A 12,888-nucleotide genomic window follows, 5' to 3' on the forward strand; every position below is an offset into this window, starting at 1 on the left:
CTAGTAGATGCTCTTACTTAAAGGGCTCTGTCACAATGAAACCTCTCAAGGAAGAGGAGCCCATCTGCAGACAGGTGCTCTTACACATCCTTAGTATAGCAAATCAATGATAGAAAAATTGATTGCTTCTTACCACTAAGTTGTAGTGTTGCGGGGTGCTAGACCAGCCTCTGGACCAACGAGGACGTCCACAATGGAGAAAATGTAAGAAGAAATGGCCTGCCACGCTCCGGTACTACAAAATTACTTCTTTATTTAGTCCATTAAAAACAGATCCACATAGAAGACATCAGAAAAAGATAGAAAAGATACACATGGTGCTGTAAAAATCGCTTACGCGTTTCGGGGGTAAAAAGGCCCCCTTAATCATAGCATACAACATATTCAGACTGGACTTCTTTATATAGTCTACTGACCAGTACCCAACTCATTGGGTTTACCTGATCAATCACATTAGTCACAGCTGCAATTGCGTTGTTAGTTTCTGTCTATAATAAAGTTGTGCTGTTCAAAAACATACATGGAATTCAAAAAATACTCGATTTATATCTTAAAAGAACCATAACATTCATGGAGTTTAACAAAGATTTATACCTTGAATCTTTAAATATGTAAAAGATTTGAAAGATTTAAAGAGTAAATACAAACCGAAAGAAGAAGCGGATAAATACTATTCAACATGTGAACAATTGAATATAATTCCAATTAGGAGGAGACTTTTCAGTAACTAAACCGAAGGAAATAACTCCCATATAGATAAAGATAGAAAATAAAGAAGCCAAATCAAAACTACCTTATGGTTTTATGGTCGATCCATTGATACTAAACGATAAGCTGCGCAGTCAGGCCGGACACGTGTATAAATCCATGAATGGATCTGCAGCTCCGCCTCCCGGGTCACGTGGTACAAAAGAACCAATCGGCTGCTGTTAAATCAGTTAACATACTGATATAGCGAACGGAGTAAAACCCTCTGACATAGCGGAGTGATATTATAATAGTAAGTTAATATCTCTATCCATATGGGAATTTGCAAGGAAAGAAAAAGGAGAACACTTAGTATGTACATTAATAAATATATGAAAGATCAGTTCTAATGTTTAATCCTTGTGGGGTCCTGCTGTTAAACTTATGAATGAACCAAGCTTCCCTCTTGAACAATAGAGCCTTAGAGTCACCGCCCCTTGTAGATGTATTAACTTTCTCTATTCCAGAAAAACGCAGTGTCTGAATACTGCCGCCATGGAATATGGCGAAATGTCTAGAGACTCCAGACATGTTTGTATTATCAACTTTATTACCGTCTCTAATGTGTTCAATAATTCTTGTTTTTACATTACGAGATGTGCATCCAATGTAATCCAATTTGCATTGGATACATTTGACACAATAGACAACATTAGTGGTGTTGCAATTAATATGAGTTTTGATTTTATGTAAAAAATTTCCTGAAAAGCTGGTTATCTCGTCTCCCTGAATACATAAACTACACACCTTGCACTTAGGGCTTTTACATCTAAAAAACCCAGATTTTAAAGTTTGTTCCGAATTTGATGGTAGATGACTTGGTGAGAGGATATTCCCCAAGGTAGTTGCTCTTTTTGGAACAAAACTGACACCGTTTTTAAGTAACCTTTTTGTGACGTCATCTATTTCAAGGATGGGTAGATTTTTCTTAATAATTGCAGTGATTTTATTAAACTGCGGACTGTATTTGGTAGAAAAGACAATATTGTCTTTATCTTTTCTAGCATAGTTATCTACTGAAATTGTTTTTGATAGGTTTTTTGTACCAGACAACAATGTATCTCTATCCCTTTTATTGATTTTCTTAAGTGCTCGATTGAGCATCCAAGTGGGGTATCCCCTATTTTTGAAACGTTCTATGGTTTCCCTGTTTATCTGATCATAGTCGCTCTGTCTACTGCAAGATCTTTTAGTTCTTATCATCTCACCTATTGGGATACTTTTTATAGTGTGATTGGGGTGACAAAGGAAAAAAACTGCGGGTAATGCCATCCTCAAAGCTGACAGTTGTCACCCCAATCACACTATAAAAAGTATCCCAATAGGTGAGATGATAAGAACTAAAAGATCTTGCAGTAGACAGAGCGACTATGATCAGATAAACAGGGAAACCATAGAACGTTTCAAAAATAGGGGATACCCCACTTGGATGCTCAATCGAGCACTTAAGAAAATCAATAAAAGGGATAGAGATACATTGTTGTCTGGTACAAAAAACCTATCAAAAACAATTTCAGTAGATAACTATGCTAGAAAAGATAAAGACAATATTGTCTTTTCTACCAAATACAGTCCGCAGTTTAATAAAATCACTGCAATTATTAAGAAAAATCTACCCATCCTTGAAATAGATGACGTCACAAAAAGGTTACTTAAAAACGGTGTCAGTTTTGTTCCAAAAAGAGCAACTACCTTGGGGAATATCCTCTCACCAAGTCATCTACCATCAAATTCGGAACAAACTTTAAAATCTGGGTTTTTTAGATGTAAAAGCCCTAAGTGCAAGGTGTGTAGTTTATGTATTCAGGGAGACGAGATAACCAGCTTTTCAGGAAATTTTTTACATAAAATCAAAACTCATATTAATTGCAACACCACTAATGTTGTCTATTGTGTCAAATGTATCCAATGCAAATTGGATTACATTGGATGCACATCTCGTAATGTAAAAACAAGAATTATTGAACACATTAGAGACGGTAATAAAGTTGATAATACAAACATGTCTGGAGTCTCTAGACATTTCGCCATATTCCATGGCGGCAGTATTCAGACACTGCGTTTTTCTGGAATAGAGAAAGTTAATACATCTACAAGGGGCGGTGACTCTAAGGCTCTATTGTTCAAGAGGGAAGCTTGGTTCATTCATAAGTTTAACAGCAGGACCCCACAAGGATTAAACATTAGAACTGATCTTTCATATATTTATTAATGTACATACTAAGTGTTCTCCTTTTTCTTTCCTTGCAAATTCCCATATGGATAGAGATATTAACTTACTATTATAATATCACTCCGCTATGTCAGAGGGTTTTACTCCGTTCGCTATATCAGTATGTTAACTGATTTAACAGCAGCCGATTGGTTCTTTTGTACCACGTGACCCGGGAGGCGGAGCTGCAGATCCATTCATGGATTTATACACGTGTCCGGCCTGACTGCGCAGCTTATCGTTTAGTATCAATGGATCGACCATAAAACCATAAGGTAGTTTTGATTTGGCTTCTTTATTTTCTATCTTTATCTATATGGGAGTTATTTCCTTCGGTTTAGTTACTGAAAAGTCTCCTCCTAATTGGAATTATATTCAATTGTTCACATGTTGAATAGTATTTATCCGCTTCTTCTTTCGGTTTGTATTTACTCTTTAAATCTTTCAAATCTTTTACATATTTAAAGATTCAAGGTATAAATCTTTGTTAAACTCCATGAATGTTATGGTTCTTTTAAGATATAAATCGAGTATTTTTTGAATTCCATGTATGTTTTTGAACAGCACAACTTTATTATAGACAGAAACTAACAACGCAATTGCAGCTGTGACTAATGTGATTAATCAGGTAAACCCAATGAGTTGGGTACTGGTCAGTAGACTATATAAAGAAGTCCAGTCTGAATATGTTGTATGCTATGATTAAGGGGGCCTTTTTACCCCCGAAACGCGTAAGCGATTTTTACAGCACCATGTGTATCTTTTCTATCTTTTTCTGATGTCTTCTATGTGGATCTGTTTTTAATGGACTAAATAAAGAAGTAATTTTGTAGTACCGGAGCGTGGCAGGCCATTTCTTCTTACATTTTATCCTTAGTATAGCATACTGGTTCCAGACATGCTCCATGGAAAAAAACATATGCGCGCTAGGTCTCTTCGAGAAGAAGGAAAGCTACTTTATACCGGAGAAATCAGAAATTCCTCCAGAAGTAACAGAAGCCCACCTGCCAACTCCTGATTCGGGGTTCTTGCCCCTCACCAGTAGGTTGCTTTCATACTTTTTCCCATGGAGCATTAGCTGAGAATAAGTCTGTCTGACTGCCATATCTCTTACATGTAAAACAAATTGTCCATTATAATTACCTCCAAAAAAGTCTGTCCAGGTGGGGTTGTTCAATGTGCCAGACTGGCTTAAAGAAACATGAGTACAACATATACAACATGTTATGCCTAATGCATGTCTTGGGGCGTGACAGAAGTATTCAAGTCTGGGAGAAGGGGGTTGGGGGTAAATAGTGTATCAGTTTAGAGGACATAGTTCCTTTAAGAGGGTGGGGTAAAATAAAAATAAAGTGACAGCTACCTACCTTACTCTCCATTCCAGTGTTGAGTCCCCTCTTCCATCTCATGCCGGCACTGGCATGAGGGCTCCAGCCCTCTTGGGTTTTCAAGGCAGTGATAGGAGTATTGAAAGTGGCTTTCCAGATCCATACCATTGTTATTGAGAAGTCTGTATATAGCATACAATAACCAGAAGAACTATGCCCAAGACAGTCTGACTTGATATGTCATAACCGCAGTCACTGGCTAGAGCAGCAACATACAGACGGGTAACACCTCACTGCTCCGGCCAGTGAGTTATACCCAATTCTAGCTCTTTGAAAGCATTTTATGGTACTGGAAAACCCATTGCTATCATGGCTGCTTGAATTTTTTGGTAATTTAGATATTTTATTGCAGAGGAATGCAGAGAGTGACATTCGATGCTGTTGCCTCTTAGAAATAAAGCAGACGGAAGAGAAGTATTCAGAGACCCTGGAATCTATAGAAAAGGTATGGATGTGACTAATTCATCATGATCTATCTTGTAATAGATCCTGCTAGATTTATGCAAAATCTTCTTACTGGAGAAATCATTCAAAGGTCTACAGAAACCTGACAAAGCAGTGGTAGGTGGTTGTGGTGCTGCAACACTGCAGGTAGAAGGAAATAATTTTAATAATAATTGTATTCCCCAGACACTGTATTGTGCCGTTCCTCAGATACGCCTCTTAGAAATTTAAGAATGAATTGGATAACACATGTTCACATTTTGTTGATGTAGTTTTTGAAGCCGAAACCAGTGGATTGAAAAAATAGGTGAAGTACAACCTGTTCTCTATTAAGGTTCTCACCGTTTATGAGCCAAACCTAATGTTAAAACTGCATCAATAAAAATCTGAAAATGTGTCCTTACCCTCAGAGTGGGGAGAAGGAGGAGCTGACACAGGATTTGTATGTAGTCTGTAACCATAGAGACACATTGGTCTACACAAAAGCTGAAGACAAATTAAAGAGATTCTATCATTAAAACTCAATTTTTCCTGCCTACCACGTAGGAATAGCCTTAAAAAAGGCTGTTCTTCTCCTACCTTTAGATGTCTTCTCCGCGCTGCCGTTCAGTAACCCGGTTTTTGTCGGTATGCAAATGAGTTATCTTGCAGCACTGGGGGCGGGGCCTGGCACTCAAACAGCACTGGGGGCGTACCCAATGCTGTGAGAGAACTCTCCAGCGCCGCCTCCATCTTCTTCAGGAACGGGTCTTCTTCTGGTGGTGGCTTCAAACTTCTAGGCCTCGGGCAGCCGACTGCGCATGCCTGCAAGCCAAAAGAAAACGGCCGCTTACAATACTATGTAAGCAGCTATTTCCTTGTGGTCGGCGGGCATGCGCAGTCGGCTTTGCCCTAGAAGTTTGAAGCCACCACCAGAAGAAGACGCGAAGAAGACCCGTTCCTGAAGAAGATGGAGATGGCGCTGAAGAGTTCTCTTGCAGCATTGGGGATGCCCCCATTGCTGTGAGAGAACTCATTTGCATACCGACTAAAACCGGAATTTATACAACAGTGGGCCGGAGAAGACATCTAAAGGTAGGAGAAGAATAGCCTTTCTTAAGGCTATTCCTATGTGGTAGGCAGAAAAAATGGAGTTCTAATGATAGAATCCCTTTAAACAAGACTATTTGCAAAGGTGTTTCAGATTTTTTTGATGAAGTAGAGCAATAAGAAGTGTACGTGTGATTTCATATTTGATTCTTCTTCACAGTTCTTTATGGATCCACTGAAGAAATTTCTGCCTACAGCAGACTTGCAAAAAATATTTATTAATATTCCTGTAAGTAAAACACATGAAAACATATTTGCTTTACTACCATCTCTGTTCAGCAGTTGTTCTTTTTTCCAGTAAAAGCTAGGAGCTAATACCACGTGTTTCTGCAGCTGTTTTCGGGTTGTGTGTGATACTGCCCCATTGCAATGACTAAGGCAGAATTACAATAGCAAACACTTGGAAATCTGTGTATTAGAGAAGAGTATACCTCTAGGATATGCCACTACTTTATGATTGGTAGAGTTGGACCTCTGGGACCCAACTGACCCAGTGTGTGGTCCATTCACCAGACTGTGTCCATTTAAGTGAATGGAGCTGGGATGCAATTCCCTGCACTGATGCATGACTGGGTGTCAACATTGAAGGAGCCGATGTGCTTCTTTCTTGGGATTGTTTGTTGGGCCCCTACTGATCATAAAGTGATGACATATTATATTAATGTGCTATCATTTTTTGGGAATATCCACTTTATCTTGATGCTACCATAGTTAGGGCTATACAGTGTCTTTGGCCATTGTGTGGCCGTAGAACGCTAGCTATTACTGCGTTCATCATAGGTAATAAAAATTGAATGTAGTTGCCATGTACTTGACTGCGTTCACTTTCATTGACTCTGATGAACATATTGATAGCCAGAGAGTTGCCATGTAGCCTTAGCCTAATATGTGAAGTGAAGCATTCATTTAATCTCTACTCCATACACTGGGCTATAGGAGGCCTGTAACATCTTGAAATGGTAAGAGATGACTTTATTAGATCATAAATAATTCCCCCTAGACAAACAAGACTTTATTAAGGAAAATGATTGCCCTCAGAAATGCTCTACAACATGTATCCTGTGGTGATGTAAATCTGTAGATCCGTGGGAGCTTCAGTATTACGCCTGTGTTGTCGCGGCTTTACTCATCAGTTTCACATCGTATGACACTTTTATTTTCCCCACAGGAACTAGTGAAAGTGCACAAGAACCTAGTGCTAGAAGTCAATGATTCCATCACACATAAAAACAGCCAAAACTTATACCAGATCTTCTTGAAATACAAAGAAAGGTATCATATTTTCTTCCTAAGAAGTTTCACCAGATTGTTTGCAGGTAATCGCCTTCTGTGATGTGAGGCATGACATGAAAGGTCCTCTTTAAATATCCCGGCCATATGTCTCAACATTGAGACTCCATGCGCATGACCAAGTGTGCTTTCGATGTGGGGACGAGTTTGCAATGGAATACACTTGGGTGACATTCGGAGCGAAATCCGAGCGTCGCCCAAGTATATTCCATTATACATTCATATCTATAGGGGATTCTGATTCATTCCAGAATGGGATGAATCCAAAACCTGAATGCAGAACAAAATGCACTCGGATGACACTCTGATAGTCATCCAAGTGTATTCTGCTGCAAACTCGGCCCCACATACTCAGTCTTGTGCATGATGGGGTCTAAAGAAGCTCATCCTGAAGCACCTGAATGATTGCATAACGAAAATGACTTTCTGTCAGAGCGCCACAAAACCAGTTCAGATTATTCTGTAGCTCGGCAATAAAGACACTGCTGTGTTTATTAACCATTTAACCCACCATGATGTAACGGTATGTCATGGAATGCCTTTAGTAAAGGAAACATACCATACAATTACATCATGGTGATCACATGAGCTTAGTAACGGTGCCCATGCGACCACTTCAGATGCTGAGATACCATTGTAAATTTTGACCTGTTGTCCCCTTGTGTTAGGTTTACATTAGTGTAGTGGTCTCCATAGTTCAAGTCTCCTGGGGGACCCAAATAACGGAGAGCTGGACCAATAAACGAGCGGTTACAGACAGACTGGCAGACCCCATTGACTATAATGGGATCTGCTGTTTCAAAACTCAAGAAGAAATCCCTCCGTGCAGGACTTTTCTTTTCCTTTTTGGAGGTTTCTTAGATGGAGAATCCAGCCTGAGATGTCGCATTCAGTACAGCGGTGCATATGGCAAATTTATCCTTAGGTTCCACTTACATGGCAAAGGTGTCCTTTGTATATTTTTTTCTGTATACACTAGCATAGTAGGCTCTTAGTGACATTTACCATTAAAAGCCTATACTTCCCGACCTTCCCATTGTAGGTATAAGTCAGTGTGAACAGAAGTCATCACACATTTACATTACAGTGTCACATGAGCCTTTTACACAGTGGTTGTGATTTTCCTTTCTAACCAGACTCCTCATCTACGGGGAATACTGTAGCCAGGTGGAGTCCGCCATATCTATCCTGGATAGCATCTCCAAAACCAGAGAAGATGTCAGATTAAAGCTGGAGGTAAGCAGTCATCATTTTTAGTGTCATTTTAATATTACCTGTTCTACCTTGAGATCTTGTTTTCCTTTATTATTCATTTATTAGAACGTCTTTACACATTGAATATTTTATTCTACACCCTTTCTGCTAGGCAGCACCCGGTATGTATTGGGCCATTGCCTAGTAGCAGATGCAGAATGAAGTGGATGAATTGCTACAATACCCTAATCCTGTGGTGACTGGCATAGTTACATATATAAGACTGGCATAGATTCATGGCAGCCTACACAAGTTGAGAAGATGACTTTTGTCCACAAATGATCTGCATAGACGTCGGCAGCGGAGCAGAGCAGCAGGAGTCTATATTTATGCCACTTGTACAATTACACAATGGCATCGGAAAAAAGGCACAAAAATCTAAATGTCTGGTTAAATTATGACATAATAACCGTGCCATGGTCCTTTGCCATTGACAGTTAGCTTACAAAATGCAGCTTCATATCCTGACCGCAGGATTGGAAGAGAAACATGGCAGAATAGAAGAAAGCACGCAGAATAAAAGTATATTAATCCATCCTCAGGTCACCTGAACCAAACAGAGTTTTCCCCACATGAATCAGTTCCTCCATTTCCGCAATATCAGCTTTTTTGTCAATATGCAAATAGACTATATGGAGCAATGAGGGTGTAGCCACAATGAGCCCTGTGGCTCTAAAGAGCTAATTTGAATATTGACAGAAATGCAGATATTTAAGACATGAATTTTGTGAGATTACCATAGAATGAGCCCCTTTCTATATGGACCCTTACTTTGATTTATAGCAGAGGACCATATAGACAGAGATTGTCTAGTCGAGAAAATACATTTAGGCCAGGGCCCCACGTTGTGAATATGTATATTATAGTAACAGCAATATGCATTGCAGTAAAAAAATCAGCAGCACTCCAGTTACACTTCCACATAGGTATAAGGGTTAGTTCACACATAGTTTTTTGGTCCGGATTTTGACGCGGGAAGTTGCATCAGAATCTGGACCAAAATGCGTCTGCCACAGCTAGCTGCGACTGTCGCAGCTTCTGACAGTCGCAGCTTTCTGCTACAGATTAGGCCCAAATGAATGGGCCTAGTCCGGAGGGATTGCCTTGATGCAAACGCCGCAGCGGTTCCCACCGTGGAATCTGCATCAAGATAGGGCAGGGAGGTGGTTATTGACCTGGATTTTGATGCGGATTCTGCGTCTAAATCCGGACCAACGGACCACGTGTGAACTAGCCATTATAGGGACACAAAGTCCGCAGAGGAGAACTTCCACTACAGTCTTTTCTGCAGTGCTTTTTGGCTGTGGCTCGCTATGTGGGGTCGCCTTAAATCTGAGATCCCATGTTGCGGAAATGCTGCTTTTTTTGTTGCAGATTTTGTTGTGTTTTTTTTCAACCAAGTTCTTATACTTCTTCCTTCTACCTAATCCTCTCCTAGCTTTGGCACAAAAACACTGCAGCAAAATCTGCAACAAAAAAGCAACTTTTCTGCAATGTGGGACCTTAGCCTTACTCTTACCACTGTGGTTGATGTTTCAATATAGTTTGTGAATTAGAAGAGGCTGGAAAACTTCACCCTTGAGAATTCACTAAGAAAATATTTTAATATGAAAATTGATTATTTTTCTAAAACAGGAATGTTCAAAACGGGCTAATAATGGGAAATTCACCCTGCGAGACCTCCTTGTAGTCCCCATGCAGAGGGTTCTGAAATATCACTTGCTGCTCCAGGTAAGCACTTCATGACTTTAAGACTCCCCCTTCATTTAACTCTATGGGGAACATTATTGTAGTTCTGCAGGTAAAATTGACACAGTCAATGCAGCTTTTCTGCAGTATGTGAATAACATTCAATAAAATCTTATTCATTTTGCTGCTACTGTAAAACGCATTGTTTTTTTCTGCTGCATTTCCGAATATATTGTGTTTTCACATGTAGCCTAATCTTGTATTCAAATAACCACAATACAAAACAATGGGCACCAGTTTTGCCTCTGAGGGGCACCAGTTTCCATGGATCCCTCATCAATTTGAGTGTATCGAGAGATCAGTGAAAGTGGGTCAAAATAGGACATGACCTTTTTTGTACGGTCCGTTAAAACGGTCCATCAAAAAGTTGGTCATGTGCCTAGCCCCCATTCACATACAGTTAATTTAAAGCAGCCATGTGACAGCCATTGAAAAGTGGGTGTTGCTTTGTGGAAAAACAGAGTGACTTAGAGGGAAGGGGTGTAGCTTAAGGCTAGGGCTCCACGGGACGGAAACGCTGCAGGAAAAATTGTGGCATATTACAGTACAGGCAAGCTTGATAGGATTCTAGCAAATCCCATGCCCACTTTGCGGTTAAAACTGTTGCGTGGACATGCTGCGTGACGGTTTTGGAAATCACAGCATGTTAATCATACCTACAGAAACGCTGGTGGTTTCCCCATAGGTATAATTGTAACAGAAAGAGGAGAACTCTGCGAACTCTCTTTTGAAAGCGCTGCGGGAAGAACCGCGATGCTTTGCCGCCACAGTTTTTCCCATAGCGCTTTTTTCTTTGGGACGTCCCGTGGGTGAGTCCTTCGCCAAAGTAATCCAATCAGTAGGAGATATACAAATGCACCAAATTTATCATCCATCTGTAGCCAATGTGATAAATTTGGCGCATCATTCGCCTGCCTGATCTCAGTTTACACCTTCTAAATTGTAAACAGGGATACTAAATCCACCCATAGTGTTTTCGCTCTGTATTTCTTTCTTTTTTTTTTTTTTTTTGTGATTTGCTCCAAATGAGTATTTTCGTTATCATTACTTTGGTTTGATGGCAGAAGATTTGAAATGAGAGATGAAGAAATTGAGGCCAGGCTCAGATTAAATATCACACTTGAGCTTGGCGGCGGTAAGGAGTGGGCATCCTTCAGGTAAGCATTTAATTAGGGCAGGAAGATATAGTGCTTGTTGCCTTTGATGGCTGTTTGGAGGCTGATTAGAAGCAGAAGAGATATATAAGTCTTGCCGCGTCTCTGACCCGCTGCTGATGCGGGAGAACTGTCACTTTGACAAACAAGTGCTGCTTTAGCCCACAGAACAAACTGCACTCGGAGGAGCCCGTGTTATTTATTCCTCCTTTTTGCATTCTCAAATTATACCAGTTTCAATATTTGCAGAGTAGCCTGAGAGGCTGAGCGCGTGCTAATATATTCACGACAGAACATTGTTCCCTATGAATTTGCCTGCTAACTCCTTTTATTGCTCCGTGTTAACCCACTTTATTGTTTCAACCATTGAACCATACAAATTTCTGGAATTCCCTCTTTTAGTCTAAGTGCTGCTGATGGCTCCTGTTTTCCCTCATAGCCTTTTATCTGTTATCGTCTACAGCCATACATAAACCTCATGGCAGCTACCCCTGAAACATAGTAATCCTCTCCCTCATAATAGGAGAATTACTGGACTATAGGGCCACACATTGCAGGGCACTTTATTTTTTTCATAGCAAAGCGTGCTGTCTGGTTCGAAGGCGTTAAAGGGATAGACAATACTATATAGATTTAGGTTTATAGGTTTTTTCAGTATAGTTTATACCTAGAGATGAGCGAATACTGTTCGGATAAGCCATTCCGAACAGCACGCTCCCATAGAAATGAATGGAAGCACCTGGCACGGCGACCGGCCACCGGCAAAGTGTATGTGCCAGGTGCTTCCATTCATTTCTATGGGAGCGTACTGTTCGGAACGGCTTATCCGAACAGTGTTCGCTCATCTCTATTCATACCATGTTACCCATAGTAATGTTTTGAACTGGAGCGATTATACTACTATGGGTGGCTGGGTGACCAGAAAACTTTGTCGGAGGAACAGTATGAGTGGAATATTTGTACATATGAACATTAAGGGTATGGTTTCCGCCATGTAAACTTCTTTACGGCTAGCTGCAAAGGGATGCCAATGCAGTGCATCGGCATTCGGTCGCAGCATCCCACTCCTGATTAGGCCCTCACATCAATGTGAATAGAGCTCCAGTAATGCCAAATTCGCACTATACAATGTATGGAGCCATCTGCTGCTGGTTCTGCACAATGCTACACTATATAGTACTGGGCTTGCCAGCAGTCTCATACAGCTGATTGGTGTGGGGATCAGATGTTGTCCCATACCATCAGATATTGATGGCCTATCCTCATAATAATAATAATAAAAAAATCCCCCTCCCCAAAAAAATCATTTAGTTTGAGCACATTTAGCGATATGTAAAATGAATGTGGTTAGTTGTTATGGAATAACACTCCTAGGTCCAAAATATCAATGTTTCAGTTTTCATTTAATGTTTTTGCTTGTAGTCGATGAATGGGAACCTTTTTTTTTATATCCAGGAAATAAAAACCCTATACCTACGTAATGCTTCACATGTAATATACAGTGGTGTAACTACCGCCATAACACCTACTATGGGCCCACTACCTTAGAGGGCCAAGTTGG

The 12,888-nt window shown here is 40.2% G+C and overlaps 1 protein-coding gene across 3 annotated transcripts in view; it reads left to right on the top strand.

Annotated features, from left to right (window-relative positions):
- Window positions 1–12,888, top strand: part of VAV3 (vav guanine nucleotide exchange factor 3) — a 151,892-nt gene that overhangs the window by 85,801 nt on the left and 53,203 nt on the right. For all 3 annotated transcript variants that reach the window (XM_075287705.1, XM_075287706.1, XM_075287707.1), the window contains exons 6-10: window positions 4,700–4,792; window positions 6,041–6,109; window positions 7,049–7,152; window positions 8,307–8,406; window positions 10,060–10,155. In XM_075287705.1, the coding sequence (XP_075143806.1) occupies window positions 4,700–4,792; window positions 6,041–6,109; window positions 7,049–7,152; window positions 8,307–8,406; window positions 10,060–10,155 (462 nt within the window). The remainder of the gene's footprint in view (window positions 1–4,699; window positions 4,793–6,040; window positions 6,110–7,048; window positions 7,153–8,306; window positions 8,407–10,059; window positions 10,156–12,888) is intronic.

This window comes from Leptodactylus fuscus, chromosome 9 (assembly GCF_031893055.1).
Source record: "Leptodactylus fuscus isolate aLepFus1 chromosome 9, aLepFus1.hap2, whole genome shotgun sequence".
Classification (NCBI taxonomy): Eukaryota; Metazoa; Chordata; class Amphibia; order Anura; family Leptodactylidae; genus Leptodactylus; species Leptodactylus fuscus.